The sequence below is a fragment of the Gobio gobio genome (genome assembly GCF_949357685.1).
Source record: "Gobio gobio genome assembly, chromosome: 8".
Classification (NCBI taxonomy): Eukaryota; Metazoa; Chordata; class Actinopteri; order Cypriniformes; family Gobionidae; genus Gobio; species Gobio gobio.
The window spans coordinates 45,887,055-45,914,466 of record NC_137114.1 but is presented as its reverse complement, the minus strand read 5'-3'; the positions used below and the strand labels follow the sequence as shown (position 1 = coordinate 45,914,466).

At 40.0% G+C, this 27,412-nt stretch overlaps 2 protein-coding genes across 4 annotated transcripts in view; one reads left to right on the top strand and one right to left on the bottom strand.

Moving 5' to 3' along the window:
* The window catches only part of wdfy1 (WD repeat and FYVE domain containing 1), a 28,623-nt gene extending 17,784 nt beyond the window's left edge, over positions 1-10,839 (top strand). The window contains exons 9-13 of one of the 3 annotated variants that reach the window (XR_013816950.1): positions 2,567-2,668; positions 2,757-2,887; positions 2,980-3,088; positions 6,967-8,507; positions 8,754-10,835. Coding sequence is in view for 1 of the 3 variants with exons in the window: in XM_079822679.1 (XP_079678805.1) it covers positions 2,567-2,668; positions 2,757-2,887; positions 2,980-3,088; positions 6,967-7,026 (402 nt within the window). In the remaining 2 variants the exon portion in view is untranslated. Of the gene's footprint in view, positions 1-2,566; positions 2,669-2,756; positions 2,888-2,979; positions 3,089-6,966 lie in introns of all 3 variants that reach the window. The other 2 variants (XR_013816951.1, XM_079822679.1) reach the window with 2 other exon arrangements.
* Positions 10,840-10,850: 11 nt separating this feature from the next.
* dhrs12la (dehydrogenase/reductase 12-like a) lies at positions 10,851-26,414 on the bottom strand. The gene is made up of 10 exons (XM_079822680.1): positions 26,277-26,414; positions 23,582-23,715; positions 21,452-21,534; positions 21,040-21,135; positions 20,869-20,950; positions 20,666-20,727; positions 20,491-20,595; positions 17,689-17,779; positions 16,437-16,574; positions 10,851-11,708 (listed from the first exon to the last, which is right to left on the bottom strand). The coding sequence occupies exons 1-10, from the start codon at positions 26,330-26,332 to the stop codon at positions 11,593-11,595; spliced, it is 963 nt and encodes a 320-aa protein (XP_079678806.1). The 5' UTR covers positions 26,333-26,414; the 3' UTR covers positions 10,851-11,592.
* Between the last annotated feature and the right edge of the window lie 998 nt (positions 26,415-27,412).

Here is a 27,412-nt window from a genome sequence, read left to right as displayed (position 1 = left end):
TACATACAATTATACTCTTTTCAAGGTCTAGACACGTCTTTACTGCAAGTTGAATGATTCTGATTGGCCAAGAGAAAATAAGACAGTCATGGTAAATTTCCACAAATTGTCAGTAAATCAGATTCACGTGTCCATAGATCACTTGTTGACGTTTTCACCCCGGAATTAGGCACATAGTGACCTTCCAAATCTGGAGCAGGCGCCAGCATGTCCAGAAAAACATCCTGTCACTCTCCCTAGGATGCCCGTTTTACACCTTCAATGCTGAGAATACTGTGCACATACACAGATATGGAGTTGGTTGAGCTCCAGTTCTAACCAGAAAGTTCCCTAAAACATAAAGATAGCACGTGCTTTCTCTCAGTGAGAGGTACAGACAGTATTCACTTTATTCTGTAAAGAAATATACATGAAAAGAGGAACAATTATTCTGTGAATTAGGTGCAGTCACAAAAGGTTTGAACCCCTGGGGTCAGCTAACAACAGATGGGTGACGACTGTTACTGTACTCCTGTCAGGTTTAGGGGTGTGTGATACCTCCAAAATCCAAACACGCGACAACATGTTCTGAAATCAAGTGTTTCGCGACACATCCCTAGGACAGATCCTCAGTCACCTCTCAGAGACCAAATACAAATTTTAGAAAACATAGCGGAAGAATCATTGGTCATCATAACTGGAAAGAATCATTAGAAATCATCATAATAAGATAGGAGGAATGATATTGATTAATTCTTTGATTGTAAATTGATATATATATGTATATTGAATCGGCAGTGTATTTCTCAGAATCCACCCTTCATTGCGCTTAAACAGTCAAATACACACAAAATAATGTCAAAATGCTGCTTTTGGCGAGTATTCACATAAACACAGTCAGTTCTGTTTTAAGTGAACATAAACAGTTGAGAAAGAAAACGCATGTGTAACAGCATGGGCGTCACTAGGCCCTTTTTAGGGGGGGTTCAGCCCTAAACTTCTGTCCAGCCCCCCTAAAAAAATGTGCTATTGACCTTTCAAACATATGAAACTGGTGGGAGGCTTTGGCTTCGTCCTGTCTTTCAATCAGCGTTAATCAGCGTGTTCTTCAATCCACTGTGGCGTTGAACAGAGCGTCGTCAGAAGCAGAGCTGTGTGCGTTGATCTGAGCCTCATTGGTCTATCACTGCTCATCAATGTCAAAATATTTGAGAAAACCAATCAAATCAGAGTAGGCAGGCTGAGCGCAAATTTTAGCAGTGCAACTCGACGTCAAGTGCGAGATAAGTAGCTAAACTAAACGTTTCATATTTCACAGCTGCTTCTTTAAGTCAGAAATGTTAAACAAATGACAAAAATATTCAGGCAAATGAATAAACTTCGAATTTCGCCATTTTGATTTGAAATAGGCCTATGCAATGTCATATAATCAACAAACAAGAAACAAGAAATGGTAACAAAGTAATATTAGTAATAAATGTGTGCATATTGTAAATGAATATAATTCCAGTTTTAGCTCTCAGTAAATAAAAAGCTCAGCTTTTTTCAGCCTGTATTGGGCATAAGATTAGTAATGAATGTGTGCATATTATGAATTAATTTAATACATTTAGTTACCTAGCTTTCCTGTTAGCCTTCAGTAAATTAACATGTCTACAAAAATGATTCATAAAACATAAATATCAGTTAAACATATGTTTCCTTTCTTCACTGACAAACTTTATCAGTCATATCTGCCCACTGACATGGTTTTCAAGCTATTTTTATCTTATTTTTGGCGTTCAAAACATCTTAAAATGCACATATGTAGATCATGGAAATCAAACCCCCCTAACCTCACATTTGGGATCTGTGATTTATAAACCCTCAGAATAAGGCATTAATATTTGCTTTATAAGTATAAATAACAATAAACAGCCAATATCCTAATATGCATACTAATAAGCTATTAGTTAATAGTGAGAATTGGACCCTAAACTAAAGTGTTAAAAAAAATGTCATACCCTCACTGGGGGCTGAGCCCCCCTAAAATGAAAATCCTAGAATCGCCCACGTGTAACACTATAATGGATCCATGCGTCAGGTCTTAAAGTGACAGCAGCCTAATAAGCCTGCTGCCAAATTATGAGATGATATTAAAAATATCCATATGGCATATTTTCCCCATGGTATCGATGTCAAAATTGTGGCCAGTGAAAATGCTGAGTGGCTAGTAACTTTGGAAAACCACTAGCCACAGTGACTGATGAGCAAAAAAGTTATTGTCAAGGCCTCGTCTCATGTTTTAGCATGGCTGGAACGCTGTATTGACCAATCAGCATTCAGGACGGAAACTATCTATTTTATAAATACTAATATAGTACAAGCTTAGAAACACACTGGACACAAACACCTGTATCACAACATATTCTTGAATGAATCCATAGTCTAATCATGGAGTAGTGACGAAGTTTCATTGGCGTCGCCATGGCAACCCCTGCGTCAGACATTAGTCACATCCATCTCTATGGTAACCAGAAAGCGGCTAAGACTCAAAATGTCACGGAGACGTAGGTTATCTCTCTCTTCTGTAACTCTCTCTCTTCAGGCTCCGCAGTGGTTGGAGAGTGATTCCTGTCAGAAATGTGAACAGCCGTTTTTTTGGAATATAAAGCAGATGTGGGACACCAAGACCCTGGGGCTCCGACAGGTACTGAGCGCAAAAGATATAAAGATCCAAACCTGTTATTCATCTGCACTTCTAAGTACTGTTAATGATGTAATGCCCCTGTCCTCAGCATCACTGCAGGAAGTGCGGTAAGGCCATTTGTGCGAAGTGTAGTTCCAAGCGCTCCACGTACCCCGTCATGGGCTTTGAGTTCCAGGTGCGCATGTGTGACGACTGCTACGACACAATCAAAGAGGAAGAGTGAGTTGTTTGATTGGAGTTTGTCTTCTTTCTGTTCTCTTTGCTTTTCCGTTTGATTCTTATTCTTGTGTGTTTATATTTGCGTGTTGCAGTCGGACTCCTCTGGCTACGTTTCATGAAGGGAAACACAACATCGCTTACATGGACATGGACCAGAGCCGAGGGCTGATGGTCACATGTGGGAGTGATCGAGTTGTTAAGGTCATACGCTCATGCTTGATCTCTTTCACATTCAGCGTACTGTCATATTTAGTTATTCCTGCAGTGTGCCATATCTATACTAACACAGTATGTGCATTGTTTTATATGCATATACTATCCAAATGACTACATTTGTGCAACTGTGCAGTGTATAACCAGATCACACTGCATGGGACATCATATCCCACAATGCAATGTCACGATTCTCCTACGATTCTGAATAGACAAACTAAACAAAATGTAATCTACTAGAGTTTCTGACTAAAAGTTAATAGCTGCTATTTAAATATATATACATATATACATATACATACATGCATATACACAAATGTATATGTATATATATATATATATATATATATATATATATATATATATATATATATATATATATATATATATATATATATATATATATATATATATATATATATATATATAATATAATATAATATAATATAATATAATATAATATAATTTTTTATTTATTTTTTTTTAAGCTGAATTTTTTTTATGGAAAAGTACATAACAAAATTACTAAAACTTAAACTAAAATTTAACTAAACTAAAAAACTGAGCATATAAAAAAATAGATAATGCAAAATATTGATAAAATATTGGCAAAAATTGCCAAAAGTTTTGGGACGCCTACCTTTATATGCACATGAACTTTAATGACATCCCATTCTTAATCCGTAGGGTTTAATATGGAGTTAGCCCACCCTTTGCAGCTATAACAGCTTCACCTCTTCTGGGAAGGCTTTCCGCAAGGTTTAGGAGTGTGTTTATGGGAATGTTTGACTATTCTTCTAGAAGCGCATTTGTGAGGTCAGGCACTGATGTTGGACGAGAAGGCCTGGCTCACAGTCTCCGCTCTAATTCATCCCAAAGGTGATCTATCGGGTTGAGGTCAGGACTCTGTGCAGGCCAGTCAAGTTCCTCCACCCCAAACTCGCTCATCCATGTCTTTATGGACTGACACTTTGTGCACTGGTGCGCAGTCATGTTGGGACAGGAAGGGGTCGTCCCAAAACTGTTCCCACAAAGTTGGGAGCATGAAATTGTCCAAAATGTCTTGGTATGCTGAAGCATTAAGAGTTCCTTTCACTAGAACTAAGGGGCCAAGCCCAACCCCTAAAAAACAACCCCACACCATAATCCCCCCTCCACCAAACTTTACACTTGGCACAATGCAGTCAGGCAAGTACCGTTCTCCTGGGAACCGCTAAACCCAGACTCGTCCATCAGTTTGCTCTAGAGTCCAGTGGTGGCATGCTTTACCCCACTTCATTCGGCACTTGGAGATGTAAGGCTTGGATGAGCTGCTCGGCCATGGAAACCCATTCCATGAAGCTCTCTACACTGTTCTTGAGCTAATCTGAAGGCCACACAAAGTTTGGAGGACTGTAGCTATTGACTCTGCAGAAAGTTGGCGACTTCTGCGCACTGTGTGCCTCAGCATGCGCTGACCCCGCTCTGTGATTTTACGTGGCTGAGTTGCTGTTGTTCCCGATTGCTTCCCCTTTGTTATAATATCACTAGCAGTTGACCGTGGAATATTTAGTAGTGAGGAAATTTCCAGAATAGACTTATTGCACAGGTGGCAACCGATCACGCTTGAGTTCACTGAGCTCCTGAGAGCGACCCATTCTTTCACAGATGTTTGTAGAAGCGTCTGCATGCCTAGTGTTTGATTTTATACACCTGTGGCCATGGAAGTGACTGGAACATCTGAATTCACTGATTTGGACGGGTGTCCCAATACTTTAGGAAATATAGTGTATATAATAACTTTTTTACGGAAATTTTTATTAAGTTTTAATACGTTTTATTAAACTTTTATTTCGGAAATTGAGACGAACACTTTGCATATTTAGAGACAAATTGATGTATTCTCCTGTATTGGCGTGGGTTTATAAATGATTTGCGTTACAAATCTGATGAAATGGCGCACAATTTGTTCCCAGATGACCGTTATAAGTATTCCAAACTCACAGCACAGCCTCAGAAAAGAGTCTAGTAATGTGGTTCATGGATTCCCGTATATGAAACGCGCCACTTCCGGTATTTTGCCGGAAAACACCGGTAAATTGACACGGGGGAAGTGTAAACAAGAATTTTTTTTACATGGAGTACTCAAATTTAATAGAGGAATCGTGACTAATATAATGATATTAAATTTATGCCGCGTTCCAGGCAACCCGTAACCCGTGTTTTTCCAACCTTCTACCCGTGAAAGTGGACTGGAACGGCAGCCAAACCCGTGACTTCCCACCCGTGAACTCGTACTAGATCGATGTACTCCCAGTTACGAGTTTTGACGTCACATAGCCTGCGAAGCAACAATGGCAGTCCCCTACGGATGCAGTGTTTATGAAACAAATATACAAATAACGTAAAATAAAAGGTATAACAGATTTTCTTGCCGTCTGCTCTGTTTTTCTCCTCCGTTTCCCTCAAATAAGCAAGGAGTAAGCACCTTTGGCGATAGAAATGATTGTAAATGAGCACACACCCCGTACGGTCCGCCATGCTTTGGTTACATCAAACTACCACACAATTCCTTGCGCTCAGGCAGTTTGGCGTGACTTTGCCTGGAACACTACAAAGTCGTGAGTCGTGGTTTGAAGTTGTAATTTACGGGCTCAAAAACCTGCCTGGAACGCAGCATAACACTGCTAGTGTGTTATAGAATCCATTTCAGAATCAGAATCAGAATCAGAAAGAGCTTTATTGCCAAGTGTGCTTGCACCAAGCCTGTAGTGCTCCAGTCAGAAATTGAAGCTTTCGCGCCTCGATCGCCCCCCGGTGGCCGGTCCCAGTATAGCTCCTAAACCCCGCCTCTCCATGTATTTGAATGGGCGCGAGACACACTAAACAATTTAATTACACTTCAAATAATTGTTTCCTAAAGATGGTTTCTGTCATTTTAGGCAGTTTTTATTACAATAATTTCATTTCAAGTGTTCGTTTTTTAAATAAGTTTAGTTTTAGTGAGTTATTTGATGCTATAAAAACGGGGGGTGTGACGTCATGATTGACAGCTGAGACACTTTTCTCTGAGTGAAGTTGTCACTGAGGCACTAACGGACTTTTTTCTGGATTTTTGGGAGGAGATTGGAGCTTTAGCTTTAATTTCTACACTTCCATATCTGTTTATTTCACACCAACATAATTAATTGTTCTGCATCTGCGAGAGTGTGGGCGGGCTTTTGATAATCGCGCCTCTACTTCCTGTTCTCTACTGCGCAACTCCGGTCCCGAGATCGCTACTGCGCAGACTCTGTCCCAAGATGTCAGCGCCGTGAGCGGGCCTATGAAAGCTTCAACTTTGGTCAGCGGAAGTCAATGAAGTCGCGTCGTCCATATTTTTTTACGGTCTATGGCTTGCACACACAAGGAATTTTTCTTGGTGCTGAAGCTTCCAGTGCACATATACAAAACAAACACAACAAGAACATAGTAATACAAATTCTAAGAACAAAATAGTATAAAAAATATAAGGTCACAGTTACGTTTAGTCAGACTAAACATTTACAGATTATGAACATATTTACAGTATTTGAGTTGTATGAATATATAAATATAAATAATCTCCTGAGTTTAGAAGATTGCACTAAACAGTCAGAGTATTGCACTTAGGGAAGGGGGGGGTGTATTTAACTGTTCAAGAGGGAAATGGCCTGTGGGAAGAAACTGTTCCTGTGCCTAGATGTTCTGGTGGCCAGTGATCGGAGTCGCCGTCCTGATGGGAACAGTTCAAACAGGCGGTGTCCATTTGTACATTACATGTGAATGGTTTTACTTATAAGTTTGTGTTTGATGAATGAAGTCTGATTGTTCCTCCCTGCTAATCGTTTTGATTGGTCTGTCCACAGATCTGGGACATGACGCAGGTGGTGGGCAGCAGTGTAGCTGCGGGATTCTCTCCGCGCTGATTGGCTGTTCCTGAAGGCCCCGCCCACACTCCACCAACAGATATCTGCCGAGGATCATGGAAACACTCACCTACCTGTCTAACTCTCTCGTCCTTCAGCTGTGGAGTCTACGTAAAACGGACAGTTCAACACGGTGTATGTGAATATGTGTGTGTTATTGGGATGGTCCTTGTTTTTTTCTGAATCGGGCATTCATGTCTCTTATGAGGTATGATGGCCTGGATTTGAGCGAACATTAACTCAAGGTACTTCTAAAAGCACAATATTTGCGCTTTTTCTGTGTGTGTGTTTCTCTCTCTATCCATAAGTATCATTCCAAAAAAAAAAGCAGGAAGCATTTCCTTCATCCAACATCCTGTTTATTTATCCATCTGTCTTGTTTATCTTTCTTCCACTTTTTGAATTTGAATGCCACTGGCCATAGTAACCGCGACTTGCATACATTTTCATACAAACGTGCCCCCCCCCCCCCCCCCCCAAAAAAAAATGTCACTGTAAACCCAATAACACTCAAACTTGGAGACAGACGGGTTCGGGTCAGGTAGGTGAGGATGATTAAATGTAGCATATAAAATCCATGGAGCATTTTATGACTAAAAAAACACAAAGTTAGTACATGATGTTTGTAGTGTCCTACTGTTAAACACTATTTATAGCACTAATAATCATTTCTCTGTGGTTTAGGGACAAATTAAAGTGATGGTTAACTCAAAAATGAAAAGTTTGTCAACATTTATTCACCCTCGTATCTTTTCAAAACTGTTTCACTTTCTTCTGTGGAACAGAAAATAAGATGTTTAGCAGAATGTTGATGCTGCTCTTTCCATGCAATAGAAGTGAATGAGAACTGGGGCTCCCGAAATCATAAAATAAATCCATACGATGTGTGCACTATATTACAACTCTTCTGAAACCTTATGATACCGTCCAAACCCAAAAATTAACAATAAAAGTAGTCTTTGTGACCTATGCGCTAGTGTGCAACAAAATTAACTTGTTTTACTTCATAGTAGTAGTTAAAATCTGATTGTTTGCATATTCTAAGTTGCCGTGTTGCAATTGCTTATGTACGGAGCCCCTAGAGGGACATGGTGATGGAAGACATATGTAAAAATATTTCAATGCTTTTGCGTTCCCTCACAAAACACAGAGTTGGCTCTCAAAGATCACTTTCTTGGTGGACGGCAAAACATTTGCGAAAGAACGCAAAAACTTTGACATATAAATTTGCCTCCCATCTCATAATAATTTTCATTACTGTGTCCCTTTAAGGGTTTCCGTAGGATGGAAGCTTGTTTCCACTACAGAAAAAAAACATTTTAAAAGATAATTGCGACTTTTTATCTCAAAATTGGGAGTTTACATTTAGTTACACCGAGTTATAAAGTCAGAATTCCGTTATATAAAGTCAGAATTGCAAGATATAAATTCAGAATTGCGAGTTATACAGTCAGAATTCCGTCATATAAAGTCAGAATTCCGTGAAAAAGTCAGAATTCTGCTAAAAAGTCAGAATTCCGTGACAAAGTCAGAATTCCGTGACATAAAGTCAGAATTCCGTGACAAAAAGTCAGAATTCCGTGACAAAAAGTCAGAATTCCGTGACAAAAAGTCAGAATTCCGTGACAAAAAGTCAGAATTACGTGACGTAAAGTCAGAATTACGTGATGTAAAGTCAGAATTCCGTGACATAGTCATAAAGTCAGAATTCCATGATATAAAGTCAGAATTGCAAGATATAAATTCAGAATTGCGAGTTATACAGTCAGAATTCCGTCATATAAAGTCAGAATTCCGTGAAAAAGTCAGAATTCTGCTAAAAAGTCAGAATTCCGTGACATAAAGTCAGAATTCCGTGACATAAAGTCAGAATTCCGTGACAAAAAGTCAGAATTACGTGATGTAAAGTCAGAATTCCGTGACATAGTCATAAAGTCAGATTTCCGTGACATAAAGTCAGAATTCCGTGACATAAAGTCAGAATTCCGTGACAAAAAGTCAGAATTACGTGATGTAAAGTCAGAATTCCGTGACATAGTCATAAAGTCAGAATTCCGTGACAAAAAGTCAGAATTACGTGATGTAAAGTCAGAATTCCGTGACATAGTCATAAATCCGTGACATAAAGTCAGAATTCCGCGACATAAAGTCAGAATTCCGTGACATAGTCATAAAGTCAGAATTCCGTTATATAACGTCAGAGATATAAACTTGCAATTCTGACTATTTTCTCGCAATTGACAGTTTATATCACGCAATCTGACTTTTTTTTCTCAGAATAGTGAAATATTAATATATTAACTCTCATTCGTGAAAAAAAAGGTCAGACGTGCACGAGATTGTGTCGCAATTACCTTTTAAATTTTTTTATTCTGTGGCGGAAACAAGCTTCCATACAGTATCGCTAGCAAATATATATGCAACTGAGGGTTGAGAATGGGATTTTTAGCACTTAATTCTGTTCCTGACACAAAGCTACTTGGAATATAAAAACATGTGTGTTCCACTGAAGTAAGAAAACAGCACGGTTTTGGAATGGAGTGAGTAAATGACGACAGAATTGTCATTTTTGGGTGTACTATTTCTTTAAGAATTAGGGCCTTTATTTCTTTCAACATGGCTTCAGATTCAAGCTGTGCCACTGGAAGAAGCTTCTAGATGTTTTAACTTTACATACAGCGCAAAACTAAAGTAACACTGGCCAATGAGAAGATAGAACTGAAACCTGTTTACAAACATTATAAGTTAACTGACCAGCGCTGTTTCTGACTTACTTTCGAAATTTTCGCTGAACTGTCGCGTCTGGAGTTTCCCTCAGTCGTTCTCCTTCGTTCATTGTCTTGACGAGTTCTCTGTTCCTTGCACTGAATTGCACAGTCTCTCTCTCTCTCTCTGTGTGTGTGTGTGTGTGTGTGTGTGTGTGTTCATGATCTGATGGTACAAACGGCGTTTGTGCGAGTGTTTGCATTAAATGGCTGATTTGTGCCTTTGTAAAGCGCGTGCTTCACACCGCTCGTTTCGATTTAGCCCACGCGCTTTGTAAATAATCTCATACCCATTCATAAACTGATTTTCCCAATTTTCGCTTCATGTAAAAACCAAGCAGGACGTGAATGTTAGAGATAAATGCAGCGACGGCGCAGAAAGCAGATGTTGTGTGACGTCCATTTTGTGTCATACTGTCGACAATTGTAATTTCTCATCTCATCTTTCATTTTCGTTTCGAAGTATTGTTCTTATTGTGACCTTAAAGGGATAGTTCACCCACAAATGAACATTTTGTCATCATTTACTCACCCTAAAGTTGTTTCAAAACTTAAAAAGAAGATATTTTGAAGAATGCTGGTAACCAAATGGGCCCCATTGACTTCCATTGTATTTTTCCCCCATACTATGGAAGTCAGTGGGGTTTGGTTACCCATATTCTTCTAAATATCTTTAAATTTTTGGCTGAACTATCCCTTTAACATCCATTTTACTGAAACTTCAGAGAGTCACGCCATTTTGCCATCGTGTGAAACTGTCAAGTTCACCAACTCTAAAAGTGTAAATAACTCTTAAGGACTTTGAGACCTGTTTTTCTATGTTCTTTTTTCTAAGACTTGCTTTACTTCAGTAGCTCAGTCAAGTATTATTCTCTCTCTATATGTATACAAAGTTGAGCTCCTGTGCTGGAACGCTCAAACATCTGTATTTTTTCATACGAAAATCTCCTGTCGCTAATATGAAAACTGACGCAAGTCTCAATGCTGACTGGTAGTTTCTGCCCAGAAATATTACAATAAAGTTTTACGCTGTATCTCACATGCAAGATATTCCTCCTTGTCATTTGAATAGCATGTTTATTTTTAATAGTTTCTAGAATACTACCACATACACCAACACACATTTAACACACCGTCAGAGATATTTATTAATGTTTGACGAAAAAACGTGTTAAACTACAGTCATGTCATCATTAAACGGTTAATAACACAGTCTATATATGTAGAAATGTAATCATACATTGTTGTCAGAACAAATAACAATTAAAAAAAACACTACACATCACTTCCTCATTCTCTGGAACGTCAGGTGACACTCCTCAAACCAAAAAAAAAACCGTCCAATCAAAGCAGGAAATGTCCTTTCCCGCCAGTTCCCAGTGCTTCACCAGGTGATTGGCCGTGAGTGAGTGATTGACAGCTGGGGTGACTCCGGTCAGAACGGGTTCCCACCTGATTGACCTGATTCGTTGGAGTCACCGACACAGTGAGAACGCACTGTGATTGGCTGAGATTGATCACATGGTGTCAGAACGAGCTGTCGGAAAAGAACGGTTCCTGCGTCTGCCGTGACCAATGATGGGAGCGAATTGAAATGTACAAGGAAGTAGGACAGGAAAAAACAGGAAGTAGACTTATTAAGCATTTATTAAGCAGTCTTTCAGAGTTCTGGAGGACATTTAATCTACAGCTAGAAGTTATTGTGTTAGTACATTCACGCTGCTTTTAGGGGTGAGAATAATGTTACGATATGTGAGTGTTCTACATTTATTTGTGTTGCAGTTGTTTGATGCGAGTGTATTTAGTGAGGCTGGAAGCTCTTGGCCAGATCCTCCATGACGCTCATGAATTTCTGATCTTCCAGCTGTGAGCTGTGCGTCCAGGCCAAGGGAAGATGAGCCGACACCATCTGCCGATCTAACGAACGTACAAAACACACAAAGACGTGTTTAAAACATGCCGTCCGTCCAAATTCACACGGAGAAAAGATTCCTATTGGCACTCGGAATGAGTGCGAGGTTGATTCCCTTCAAAATTTTGTTACAAAAAGTTGTTAAATGATGATGTACCAACCGAGGAAGCCGTCATTACCATGGGAACGCCACAGCAGTGAGTATTTGCAGAAGCTACAGTTGCTGGGTAGCTTTATATAGCTTTGTACCATGAATAAATTACATACTCTGAACTATTTTGGTGGACCAATTGGGTTTGGCAATGGATCATTCGTATTGGTCCACCAAACCTAAATGTAGATTCTCGATGTCAGTGTCACTGCTTCTGAACTCCCTGAAACACCTCCATTGTAGTCTTGAGTTTTCTTCCGGGAACGAACACATCACAATATTCCTCATTTGAATAATTCCCGCTCAAGGCATATGCTAAACAAAGGGGCGGGGCCTGGTTGAGTTAGTTAGTGGTGTGTTGAAACCATAGACTGTAAAAAAGTATGGACGTAGTGTCCGTGACGTCACCCATAGGATTCTGAAGAGCCGCTTTGAAGCGTAAAGTAGGGTCGAGCTGGCCGTTGCTCATCCCAGATAATAGAAAATGGGCAAAGAGGCGGGATGTGGGCGGGGCTGAGGTGACAAACAGCAACCCACCTGTCACTCAAAGTGGCCACGGCCTTAATTAGGCAGAACTTTAAGGCTTTATATAATGCAAACAAATGAGTTATAAAGACATTCACCCCCCTCACAGCTGTCATGAAGGGCAAAATTAGCCGTATAGACCAAAACCACAGTTTGTTCCAGACTGTAAACATGTTTATTTCTGCTGTAAAGTTGGGCATTTTAACATGAGCTCAATGAGATTCTGCTCCTTCTGGAGTCTGTCTCTACTGGCCAGTCGATGAACTGCAGTTGAAGTCACTTCCGTATTGGCTTCAAGAGAAACTGCGGGAGGTTGCCGCTTGGTTGAAACTGGAGGTTATGGTAAGGGGCGGGACATGTCTCAAACATGCTCAAAGCTGTTGACCAATCACAACACACTGGGCCAGTCGACCAATCAGAGTACAGTGTGCTTTTCAGATGGGAACGGAACTAAACAGAGCGTTCCTGACAGACTGAGAAGAGAGGAGCTGCAACAATGGAGAAAATAATGTTTTTTGAGCATGAAAACCTGTTCTAGTAGAACCCAAAAGCAATATTGAGACTTTGTGAAAGGGCATAATAGTATATTAACTTACATTTTTACGCCTATCATCTATAGGCCCTGTTTACACCTGGTGTTAAGATGCGTGTCGATCGGATCACTAAATACAGGTGTAAATGGGCTCTAAAACGTTTTGAACAACCTTCAACCACTTTCAGAGGTAGTCGAAAACACATTTGAACTAGGGTGGCCATACGTCCGGATTTTAAGCCCCCTGTCCGGCTTCCGGCACAGCCTCAAGCCGGACACTCATTTGTCTTCCTTTTTGGAGTTGCGCTGAATCGGCCTGAAAAACCCGCTCTAGCGTCTAATGCCGTAAGATCTCTGGTCAAACAAATGAGGTGTCAAATAAATATCTGATATAGCATTGGTTAAAAACGTAAACAAGCCTCCACGACATGCAGGCTACGTCATATCATAACGTTAACATGCCTAAACGTCAGACCTCATTTAATCCGGAATGGACAAAAGAGCACAAATTTATATCAAAAAGCACACCGTGTTGCTAGTGTGGACATTAGTAATCAAGGGAAAGCCGCCATTGTCCGACATGCCAGGACGGAAAAACATAAAAGTTACAGACGAGCCCCAGGTAACGTTACGTCTTCCCTTAGGTCATTTTTTTCGAGAAGCAACATCACCTCAGGATGACACAATCTCCGCTGCAGAGCTTTGTAAAGTCTATCATAATCATGCAGTCAAGCATCACCAGTCATAGCCTACTCTATAAAAGAAATGCATAAATAACCAAATAATCTGGCACAGTGCCAGAAAACATTTGCTTGACGGTGGTCAGTTTTTGAAACAGACATCATAATGTCTTGAATAAATCAAGCCTCTTCTGTTACACATGGATCTACAAGATATATCATAGATCAAATTGTCTGGCAATGAATAGAGTAGGCTATTTCAGAATCACTGTATCATGATACCATCGATATGATGGACAAAATTGTATTGTAGTTGCAAGTTGTTTTTATTGTAGTTTTATCCTATGCAATTATTCTTGCCTCACTAAATGCCGCAAAGTGTCCTCCTTTTTGGTGTTATGGAAATGGCCCCCATAATTTGAACGGATTGCTTTGGTAGTGTAGATGCTCATATGGTCGAATGCGTTTGAACAGACACAAAAGATAATCTACTCTCTGCCTACTGACCTAATGCGTAAACATTATGGGAAACGCACTAGATGGGATTTAAACTTTTGAAAAATGTACCAAGCACAATGTTCTCTCACCTTAAGTTGTTCTGTTGAACACAAAAGAATTTTGGTAACCAAATAGTTGATGAACCCCATTGACTTAAGTGAGGTCCATCAACTGTTTGGTAACCCATATTCTTCCAAATATATTTTCATTTTTGGGTGAACTATCCCTTTAACATCTATTTGAGAGCAGAGTGCTGTCCAGAGATGTATAAAGTACTAGAGACACATACTTGAGTAAAAGTACAAGTTCCTTATCTAAAAAGTGACTTGAGTAGAAGTTGCAGTGCTCTTTAAGCACCACACTTAAGTAGAAGTACTAAAGTATTCAACATTTTTTGTACTTAAGTATTGCAAGTAGTTTATTTTAAAATGTACTACTCAAGTACTGAAAGTAAAAGTACAAGTATTGTGTTATGTAGTTATTAAAGAAAGTAGTCAAAAGTTTGAACATTATATTGTTTTTATTATTTCAAATGATTAAGCTAAAGGACAATCACAATGTTGGTAGGTAATTTTTCTACATATTGTCATATAAATAACCTGAAAATACTGTAGTTCATTAAGATTAAATCTTACTATAACCACTCTTACTAGAAAAAATGGGGTAAGCACACTTATATTCTCATTTCAAGAGGTGTTCTGAGTAAATTATTTGTTTGTAACACTTTACAATATGGTTTGATTTGTTAACATTACATTAGTTAATGTATTAGACTAACAACTAACATGAACTAACCATGATCAATACATTTGTTACTGTATTTATTAATCTTTGTTAATCTTAGTTAATAAAAGTTCATTGTTTGTATTTGTTACTTCACAGTGCACATTAACTATGTAAACAAATAGAGAGCAATTTGAGCGCAAGACGCTCGTGTTGTTTTAAAGACAGTGAATGCGCGCTCGCGGGGCTCTCTCTCTCTCTCTCTCTCTCGCTCTCTCTCTCTCTCTCTCTCTCTCTCTCTCTCTCTCTCTCTCTCTCTCTCTCTCTCTCGCTCTCTCTCTCGCACTCTCGCGCGCGCTCTCTCTCTCTCTCGCACTCTCGCGCGCTCTCTCTCTCTCTCATGCGTGGTAATGTGGGTTTGGAATGGAATGATTCGTAACATTTTTATAATTGTAACGAGTAACGATGCAGCACATAAAAAAAATATCGGAGTAAAAGTATTAAACTCATCGAAAATATGTACTGAAGTAAAAGTGGAAGTAGGAGAAAAAAATAATACTCTAGTAAAGTACAGATACTGCCTTTTAGTGCTTAAGTACAGTAGTGAAGTAGTTCTACTTCGTTACTATACATCTCTGGTGCTGTCAGAGCAGGAACGAAATCTGATGCTCTCCGAATGTTTTTCCGTCATCTCCGGTCGTGCTCATATGTAAATTGTGCAAGCCTATTTAGTCAATTAGATCGAAAGATCTGAAAAAACACCCGCCCATAGACCCTCCCCTCGAAGAAATCAGGACAGAAGTGGTTGAAAGTGGACAAAAGAAAATAACAGAATGTGTCTCCCTCGTCTACTTGTGATCCGATCGAACAAACACATCTTAATACCATGTGTAAACAGGGCCCTAGTGTCTTGTGTTAAAAGACTGAGTAGTACTTGAGTAACTCGGGCGCCGAAAATGTGAGCCCTCACTGTTCACAAGGTCATAAGGTCGTCTTGAGTTCACTCCGGCCGTGTCTGGTACAGAAGCTCCGCCCACTACAGCTGCACTGGAGCTCCGCCAACCGGCTTTTCCCTTTCTTGATCTCTCTCTCTCGCTCTTTCCTTCTCCTTTCATCCTCATTCTCTCTTTCACTTTCATTGTCCAGTCTTCCTTTGTACACTCTTTGTGTTCTCTTCGTCTTCTCTCTACCACTTTCATCCGTTCTTTGTCTCCTGAAAGGCTCACTTGTATTGAAACAGATGGATGCCTTATTGGAGGAGATGGAGAGAAAGACAGCAGCTTGGTTTCAAAAACCTAGTGCGCTGCCTCATTGCCCACTGCCTTCTGAGAGGGTGATTTTGTGCACCACACAAAAAGCATGGAGGGATGAACTCAAGAGAGTTTGACTTTAGCCTGTGGCTATATTAATACAGCGATGTTTATAATTATACAGAATGTAATAATTGAAGGAAATCAGTATATTTATAAGCAAAATTGATCCTGCCAACTAATTGCTGTTTGTGTGGCACGTGGAGATTTCTATGTCGCTTATGTGATTTCATTTGTATTTGTAGGCCGCAAGGTGGCTCACTAGGTTTTGAAACCCAGCCAGTGTGTGCTTGTGTGGGTGTGTGTTTGCTCACCCTGAAAAAAACTCCCGCTGGGATTCTTGACAGCCGCCTCAGACACAGCGAGCCACACGACCGTATCGGCCCCTTGCTCCGGTGTCCGCAAACGCTCCTTCATTGAGCTGTGGAAATCAGGCATCGCGTTCGCAATGGCTAAAGAACGAGAGGCGAGATCCATTAGACGTCTTCAAATCGGTCTGAATAAATATTTACATTTATGCTTTTAGCATTCAATAGGGGTGTAACAATACCCTCATGTCACGATTCGATACATATCACGATACTGAACTTACGATACAATATTATTGCGATACACCAAGACATATGGTAAAAGGTTAACAAAAAATGTACTGTTGATTAAAATGCTAAATTTGGTATTGCATTGGGGGTGGAAATGAATAGGCTTGGACTTGGCGCTGGTAACCCAATGCACAGGACAATGGTGACCCCAGAATAAAAATATTCATGATTCTGAAGCTGAAAATACAGAATTATTTTAGACGAATATGCTTGCACTCTGTCACTGACTAGATATATTTAAAATAACGTAGGCCACTATTTACTCGAAAACAAGACATTTGGCATTATCAGGACTAACAAATATTCCCAGAGTGCATTATTCAACATTATATGGTAGTTTAATGTAGTACTGAGACTAAAACTCAGTAAACTTGAACATAGTAACTTATTCACAATAAATATTGTCACTATCCACGATACATATTGTTGCATTTTTGTATTGCAATATATTGTGACACGATATATTGTTACAACCCCAGCATTCAAGGTTCAACATCAAACTTTTAGGTTAAATATAGGTATGATGGAAACGGCATGGTTTAGGTGCTCTTAAGAATTTATTTTAAATGTTTGACCAAATGTAATCACATTTTGCCCCCCCCTAAATTCATGTGCCTCGTAATATTTAATCAAAATAACTTCCCCTCCCTCTTTCTCTTCCCTGATGATGTGTTTGCTGGCATGAGGGCGGGGCAAACTGTCACTCATATGAGATCGACCAATAGCAAACCACATCCATCAAACCATCCAATCAATTCCCCATGGACAAAAGTCCCGCCCTACATTCTTTCTTGTTTGAGAAGCCATTTCACTCAGATAAGTGTCACAGTATGGAAGACTACTGACTATTGAAAAATACGAAGTTTAAATGTAAATATATTCCATCTAGTCTCTTGAAACTGCATCTGTAATCACACATGGACAGCTCCTTCATTTAAATGTATGATGATTGTGCGTTTGCTGTTACTTGGCGTGTCGACCCATCCGGGGTGCATTACAGAGAAGTGGATGTTGGGATGAGCTTTAGCAAACTGCTCCGTCATCACCACCTGCTGCCTCTGAAACACAAAGAATGAAGTACAGAGACTTCTGAAAGAGTCACCCAAGTAACAAAGTAACAGTGAAGACATTTATAACGTTACAAACTATTTATATTTCAAATGAATGCTGTTCTATTGAACTTTCTATTCATAAAGCAATCCAAAAAATCTAGCAAGGTTTTCACAAATATGAAGCAGCACAACTGTTTTCAACATTGAAATCCTCATATTAGAATGATTTCGGAAGGATCATGTGACACTGAAGACTGGAGTAAGGATGGATGCTGAAAATACAGCTTTGATCACAGGAATAAATTACATTTTAAATACATTTTTTCTTTTAAAATGTAATAGTGTTTCACAATATTACTGCTTTTAATGTATTTTTGATCAAATAAATGCAGCCTCGGGGAGCAAAAAGTATCAAAGCTTGTTTCTGCCACTGAGTAAAAAATAAAAAGGTAATTGTGACTTTTTATCTCACAATTCTGACTTTTTCCCCCTCAAAATTACGAGTTTATATTTCTTAATTCTAACTTTTTTACTCAAAATTGGACTTTATTACTCGCAATTCTGACTTTATAACTCGCAATTATGTGTTTATATCATGCAATTCTGACTTTCATTGTGAGAATAAAAGAAGAGGGCGGAGCCTTTGCAGCTCGTGCTTCGGATACTTGCGAACTGTGCAACAACAAAACTGAACAATGTCACGCAGCCAAAATGTCAGAAATTGTCAGTAGTAAAAGTCGGACTGATGGAGAGACTCAGGAAGAAGTGACAACTTTTAGAATGCAACTGGACATTTCTGAACGATTAGTGGATAAATGTATGTAGTTGTGGAGTTAAGTTATCGACTAGCATTTTAAAGGAGTATTTCACTTCAAAATTAACATTTCCTGATAATTTAAACACTCCCGTCGCATCCAAGATGTTCATGTCTTTCTTTCTTAAGTGAAAAAGAAATCTTTTTTTTTTAGGAAAATGGGCACAATGGACTTCAATGGCAACCAAAATGTTGAAGGTCCAAATCAATGCAGTTTCACAGGAAGGGCTTCAGAGGCTCTGCACGATCCCAGACGAGGAATAGGGTCTTATCTAGATAAACCATCGGCCAATTAAAAAAAAAAAAATGTAATTGTATATACTTTTAAACCTAAATTGCTCAGCTTGCGCTGCTTTGCGGACGCACCACGGATTGCACAATCATGCGGAAAGGCAGAAGTACCGCCCCCGTGTTTATAAAGTGCTTGCGCAAAGACAAACGTACTTTAGCAAAAAAAGGTAAAACAACGATGTCGGACGATTTTGAAGTTGGAGATGGAGTTTTTTTTTGTAAAGGGTGTTTGTATTAGTCCTCGCATGTTTGCTTGGGGCGGTACTTCCGCCTACGTCTAGCGTGACCTTTCTGACGTGATTGCGCAATCCGTGGTGCGTCACAGAGAAGCGCAAGATGAGCAATTTAGGTTAAAAAGTGTATAAATGTTTATTTTTTCTTGAAAATGACCAATGGTTTGACTAGATAAGACCCTATTCCTCATCTGGGATCGTGCAGAGCCTATGAAGCCCTTCCTGTGAAACTGCATTGATTTGGACCTTCAACTGATGGTTGCCATTGATTGAAGTCTATGATGTGGAGAAAAATCCTGGAATGTTTTCCTCAAAAACGTAATTTCTTTTCGGCTGAAGAAAGACAGACATGAACATCTTGGATGAAATGGGGAAAGTGATCATTCATTTGAAAGTGAACTAATCCTTTAACCTTTTGTGCAAATCTAGCATTCAACTGACCCTCGTTTGTGAAGCAGTCCGGCGTAAAATGATTTGCGCAAATATATAACACCTTAACGTCTTTCTTTGGCACATTTCCTTCATAAATTAAATTTTTATCATTATTTAGAATTTTGAAGGGATTCTGTGGTACTATGCAATAATTATACAATTTTAATGAGCAATTTTTTCTGTGCATTTGAGCGAGAGAGTCACTTTTGTATTTTTTTTTCATTTATTGATTTTATTTAGCATATTCTCAAAATTTGCTGCTGCAGTCTTACCTGTTCATTTCTATGTGTGTGTGTGTGTGTTTGTGTGCATGGGTGTGTGTGTGTGTGTGGGTGTCTAATTTGCACTCTTGACATTTTAGAGTGTCACCCCTTCATTGCTTTTTTTCTGCACAGTGGCTGATTTGTAGTTTGTACCACCAAAAGTTTCTCTGAGTTTTCGTATTTTTGCGTATTTCCCATTAATTTCCTATGTCGGTCATTTTTGACCGCGAAGGAGACAAGTGTGACAATTTTTTTTACGACCCCTTAACATATCCGAATCATCTCCTTTGATGATCTCCTTTTTTTTCAATTTTTTTTGTGTGTTCACATAGCTAATGCAACAAAAGTCACAAAGTGTCGTCCCATTCCGATAAGGCAAAAAAATGTAACATTTCAAAACGTACATTTTTGACCGAAGAGGACCAGAGGGTTAATAAGAGAAATCTAGAACCGCCAGTTTGGAGCGACTGTTTATAATTTATGGGGATTATAAAAAAAGGAGTGGGTGGATTTTTACGATTATAGGCTGGTTGATTACACACATTGTGTTCAAACACCTTGTTAAAGTAATCAAACAATGAGCTCTATTACATAAATGATTAAACTAGCAAACGGCATCATAACAAACAGTGTTTCTGTATGTGGACACGAGTGCTACTTTTCACTATGTATGTGTATGTATACCTTGTTCTGTGCGTACACCATAGTGCCGTCATATCTGCCCCTCTGAGACTGCAGGTTTCCTGTTCGCAGTTTCTGCACCAGCATCCCACCGGATGATACTGTTATCTGAAAGAGAGGAGAGAGACGGTGACCTGTCTGACCTCTGTCTCCCGCTCTCAGTCTCTGGTTTACTCACCACTCTGGGGTCAGGGCTCTTCTCCAGTAGAGGAATGAGGCTCTTGATGAGGATGTACACGGCTGAATGACACAACACAACACAGAGATCAGATGAAAACGCTCTGCCAAGCTGTTAAAGATATTATAAAGTAAGTAGGAAAGATGTGTTCGTCCAGAGGTGATATTGAGCTGGGTTTTGTTGATGTTTGTTTGCTCACTTACCCAGAGAGTTGCTGGCAAAGCTTTTCTCCAAATCTTCACCATTCACCTCCCTCTTAGTCATCATACAGCCGGCGTTATTGATCTGTCACAACCAAATCAGTCAACCAACCAAATGATATTTAATGATATGAATTTTTGACTCTACAGTGTATAGATGTGAGATTGCCTCACCAGGACGTTGAGAGTTTTGTACTTTTTCTTAAAAGACTCTGCAAACTCCCAGACCTTTTTGGTCTCAGACAGATCCAAAATATGCACATAGATTTCCTGCAACCAGACACAGAGGCCAAACGTCATGCATTTTATAAAAACGCCCTGCATTACAAACAGACATAGAGATGCAAATCTGTTTCCAGACAGGGTCATTTCAATGATTCATTGAGCTTTGTGCAAATGGGAAATGATTTACACACTATTACATTATTCTTCATTAAGCAGATGCTTTTTTATTTTTACCGCAGGTTCAGTCCTCCTGCTGTGACTCTAAATTACTCAAAAAGGCACGTCGATGGAAGCTTCAGCTCCTTTAACTACGAAAACGCAACCCAAAACACATTCCAGTCATTCGAATATAAACTCATACTTTGTTTCCAGACTCTTTGACGATCTCCGCTCTGGCTTCTTCCGCCTTGTCCTTGTTCCTGCAGACCATGTGGATTGTACCACCTTAAAGAAAAGGAAGGTCAATAAGTTAAACTCCGGCCCAATTAAAGAATTTAAACACTTTAAAAATGTCTGAATGCTTTAGATAAATTCATAAATGCAGACGGATCAAATGCATATATTTAGATAAATGCGGAGCAAATGAAAAGTGATGGTCTAGCATCATTTGTTTGCATATTCCGGGTTTTATTATCTAATGCAAGGACATTTGTACATACACTGATGAGCCAAAACATGGGCAAAGTGAATATCGTTAATCATCTCCTAACAAGGTCACATATTAAGGTCTGGGTGGATTAGACGGTAAGCAAACAATCAGTTTTTGTCATCAACATGTTGGATGCAGGAGAAATGGCCAGGAATAAAGATCTGAGTGACTTTGACAAGAGCGAAATGGCAAGGCGAGTGTCTCTGAAACGGCAAGGCTTGTGTGTCGCTCCGGGTCAGCAGTGTTGAGAATTTACCCTCAATATCCGAGGAGAGACAAACCAGTGACAGGGTGTTGGACGCCTAAGGCTCATTGAAGGCTATCCCGTCTAGTCCGAGCCAACAGAAGATCTGCTGTGTCACACAACATTTTATTGAGGGTTATGGTAGGAATGAGTCACAACAGTGCATCAGACTCTGCTGCGTATGGCACAGTCAAAGTGCTTGTGATGACCCCTGTCCATGGTCGAAAGTGCCTACAATGAGTGCGAGTGTGCGAGTGGACCTTGAAGCAGTGGAAGAAGGTCACCTGGTCCGATGACTCCTGTTTTCTTTTACATCACCTGGATGTATGTGTGCACTGTTTACCTGGGGAAGTGATGGGACCGAGATGCACTGTGAGACGATAACGAGTCAGTAGAGGGAGTGTGATGCTCTGGACAATGTTCTGCTGGGAAACCCTGGGTCTAGCCATTCATGTCTTCAATCTGACACATGCCATCTACCAAAGATTGCTGCAGACCAGGTACACCCCTGGTGGAAGTGGCCTCTTTCAGCAGGATAATGCACCCTGCCATGTGAGATGGTGGTCCAGTGGGTTAAACCATGGAACTGATATGCAGAAGGTTGCTGGTTCGATCCCAGCGGTCACCACCAGTGTGTCCTTGAGCAAGGCACTTTACTCCATTTTTCTCCAGGGGGATTGTCTCTGTACGAAGGGCACTGTAAGTCGCTTTGGATAAAAGCGTCTGCCAAATGCATAAATGTAAATGTAAATGCCACACTGCACATGTAACCGACCTGCTCCGAGCGGGATTCAGGTCTCTGGTGTGGGAGGCGCGCGCTAACAAGGATGCTAAAGATATGCCGTCAGTCTCTAGTGTGTCTTTTGAGGCCAGGGGAGTGAGGTTAACACGCACAGTTCTTACTGGCCTACATTACACTCACCCCCTTAAACCTCACTCCCATGCGGGTCACGGCACCAAATGTAACCGGTCCTACTCAACCTGCTCCGAGCGGGATTTGAACCGGGGTCTGGCGTAGACCACAGCCTCTAGCGTCAGTCGCTAGTGTGCTTCTTGAGGCCAGGGGAGTGAGGTTAACACGCTGTTCACGTTCTTACTGGCCTATGTCCGTTACACACATATTGTTCAGGAATGGTTTGATGAACATGATGAAGAGCTCAAGGTGTTGCTCTGGTCTTCAAAACTCCCCAGATCTCAATCCAATTGAGTATCTGTGGGATGTACTGAACCAACAAGTTTGATCCACGGCTGCTCCACCTCCAACCTACAGGACTACAAGGATCTGCTGTTAATGTCTTGGTGCCAGAAATCACAGGACACCTTCACGGGTCTCGTAGTGGCTGTTTTGGCAGCACACGGAGGACCAACAGCATGTTAGGCATAATGTTTTGGCTCATCTGTGTATGTTTTGCGTGACCAAACTTTTCAAATACTTACCGGGGGCACTGTATTTCCATAACCATAAGTAAAGCAATCTGAAGAACATAAGTTCACCATGAAGCACCAGGTTAGTTTATATCTTATACAAATTCAGACACCAGAGGATAATCACTCTACATTTTAGCTACCGACTTCTGCTGTTTTTCCCCAACACGCACCTTTCTTGGCGATGGCCATGGCGGTTGCTCTCCCGATTCCGCTGTTCGCTCCAGTGATCATGAAGGATCGGCCTGCCATCGACACCTCCAGGTCTTTCTCAACAAAGTTTTTAGACGCCGACAGAAATGCCCCCCTGAGACACACATTTAATTAGTCTTGAAATGTGACAGGGTTACCTGTGCACCCTCAAAAACACTGCAAGATTTGTTCAGTTAACTAATTAGCTCACTTTTTGCATGTTTTGAACTGTCACTCATTTTTAAAGGGGACCTATATGCCCTTTTACAAAGTCTTGATTTTGGCTCTACTAGAATAGATTTTCTTGCTGGAATATTCAAAACACATTATGTTCCCCATATTCTCCATTGTTGCAGCTCCTCTTTTTCCAGTCTGTCAGTAACGCTCTGTTTAGTTCCTGTCTCTATAAAGCCCCTCCTTCTGAAAAGCCCAATGTACTCTGATTAGTCGACTGGACCAGTGTTTTGGGATTGGTCAAGTGAGTTTGAAAAGGCACGCCCCTTACCATAAGTGCTGCACACATCCGGAAAAGTATAGGTAATAAATCTCACACTCTCCATGTAATCCAGGGGTGTCCAATCCTGCTCCTGGAGGGCCATTGTCCTGAAAAGTTTAGCTCCAACCCCAATTAAACACACCTGTACCAGCTAATCAAGGTCTTATTAGGCATACTAGAAATTTACAGACAGATGTTGAGGCAAGTTGGAGCTAAACTCTGCAGGACAGTGGCCCTCCAGGACCGACTTTGGACACCCCTGATGTAATCGAATGGTATGTGAGCCAAGATAACAAATTCAATTACACTACCAAAGGAGGTTTTTGTCATTTTAGGTTTTGGTCAGTTATTTGATGCTATATTGCTGCATTCACGCCATGTCCTAATTACCGTAATTTTGAGATGACAACACGTGGCGTTCTACTCGGAGTGGTTCACATCCTCGGACTGGGAATTATGTGTTATTACAGGCAACAATCACAACGTCTAAATGAATCTGCAGCGGTCAGGTAGTACAAGTAGGAGCTCAAGTTGTAATTACAAGCTTTAAAAGAACGTGAACGCTTTTCACAAGTTGAAATCTCGTAATTACGACACCTTAAAATGGGGTATAACATCATGATTGACAGCTGTGTTAGCGATTGAGTCTGCGGGAGTGTGGGTGGGACTTTGATACCGCGGCTCCAACTCAGGATCTCTACTGGCAATATTTAGGCTCTGAATGACGTAATTGCCGCACAATTTCTGGGATATTTTGGCTCCATTTTTCTACAGTGGAAGGAAGTGGAGACATGTCTTCCATCTTTTTTTACAGTCTATGATTTCAACATACTACTAAATAACTCAACCGGCCCCGCCCCTTTATTTTGCGTACGTCTTGGGTGGGAATTATTTAGATGAGGAATATTGGGACGTGTTCGTTCCCAGAAGAAAACTCAAGCCTACAATCGAGGCAGGGAGTTCAGAAACAGTGACACTGATATAGAGAAGTACTCCCGCTGGAGGGACTTTTTCATGCTCAAACACCCTAAAGACAGTTGAACATGGAAAAAAGCATAATAGGTTTTCTTTAAGATGGAGCATGTGGCAAAGGAATAATGATCTTGTCTTGTCTGTTCTGAGTTATGTTTAATTTCATATGATACAATATTTAGGTTCTGTATGTGTTCGCTACTTCATGTCCTGAAGCGAAACCAGTTGAGAAGCCCTGTCCTAATGTGTGGCCTTGCGTCATCGCTTAGCTAATGCGAGCGGACAATCAGTGCGTCCTCTGATAGCACCGCTCCTGGTATCAGCAGCGCTTGTGCCCTTGAGCCCATCTCAAAGGCTGGCTTTGTCCACGCGGGCCAGGCCAGGCGGAGGGATGAAGAGGGGCGAGGAGGTGCCAGGGGCAAACAAGCTTTGCTCGGTAAATGCGTGTACTGTTGATGTGTGTCCCATTATGGGACGTGAGAGGTCGACCCGGGTAACAATGTATTAGGAGGAAAAAACAGAGATGCAGAGGCCACTGAAAGAAAAACTGCTTCTAATCATTCGTGAAATTGGATTTCATGGAAAACGAAAAGCAACGTGTGTCAGTGCGTTGACCTTGAGCTCGCAAAATGTTTTTAAAATATAGCATTTTTGATGCACCATAGTATACTGTCTAAAAATTTAAGTTTTCTAGATGTTAGAAACTGAACATTTATAAAAGTTAATGTTTTAAATCCAACATTTATATAATTCTACATGGGAGTAAAAGTCCAAGTATGCCTGCAGACAAATGCTGGACGTTTTTTATCTTAAATATCCAAACATTTTGATGAATTTTAATTCGAATTTAAGGTTTTGGACCTATTTAAATTCATAAAAATATTTGGACAGTTTGTTCGTCATCTGTTTTTCAGCCCCCATTATGATCTTTAATCAAACTCCTAATGAGGACAAATGTATAATACAGAATTCATTATAAAATTGCATTAAATAAAGGCAATACAATAAACTTGGTAAGAGAGATAAACAGCTGTGGACTGAAATCTAATTGAATTATAGATATTAAAATATTAGGTTAAATTATATATGAGCCTTTATATTTTATATTAGGCTATATTATATATTTACAAGTGCAGCCATGAAGTAATTATAGTTTTGTTAGTGTTGTTATAAGTGTTATGTTATTTTTGAAGCAGTGCAGCTCTTACTTGGTGAATTCGGTGAGTCCTTTGAGGAACCATGCGGAGTTCCGGTACAGAGACATTCTCACACCCGCGCTGTCGCTCAGGTCGCCCGCTGTGCGCGTGGAGCCTCGCCGGTGCTTTTAACCGGCACCGGGGTCACATGAGTGCACGTAGAGCCCCACGCCACTCACCGATGGTCCACTCTGTCTGCCCTCTACCGGTGATGAACGACATAACACGCTTCAGACTGCCAGTCTCAGAGCTATGATGTGCCAGCTGTCGACGTTTTTAGAGATTGAATAGCTGAATGAATATCTAAGAATTATGAGTCGTTCTATATTTAGGGGTACATTTCATGTCAGCCAAAAAGTCAGGACATCAGTATTCTTTTTTTTAATCAATAAACTAGGTGGTTGAATAATATATGCCCTAAATGTGCTAAATTAATTAATTTGGCAAGCTTAAGCTCTAGAGACTTTTTAAATATGTTAATGAAAATTAACATTTGATTCATTATTTTGTCAACTGTGTTACGGACAAATGCTGTGTCATAAATCCACAGTATGCTGAATTTAGTATTATTCCCCATTCTTACCCAAGATTTCCATCTCCAGAGATATCCCTATCTACTTTTTCTGACGGTTTAGTTCACATTTAAAAGATTTATGACATTAAAAAACACACATAACGGTTGACAGACAAAGTAACACTGTTGACAGGACACATTCGAAGGAAAAGAGAAAACTCTTTAAAATGATAACTTTATTTTTATTCAGCAAATGTAAGTACAAGCAATTCATTACATTTAAATTGAATTGCCAACATTGTCAAACATGTGAATCCTTGTCAACTGTTGGTCAACAGCTGATGGGTAACACAGTTGACATTTCGGCCATTTTAGGGTCTTGTGCAAACTGCTGGCCTTGGACTAGTTAGTAGTTGACCTTGATTGACTTATGTTTTTATATTCTTTCTCTACACATTTATAAATATAACTAGGGCTGTCAAAAGATTAATCGCGATTAATCGCATCCAAAATAAAAGTTTGTGTTTACATAATATATGTGTGTGTACTCTGTTAATTATTATTTATATATAAATACACACACATTCATGTATATATTTAAGAAATATTTGCATGTATATACATTTATATAATC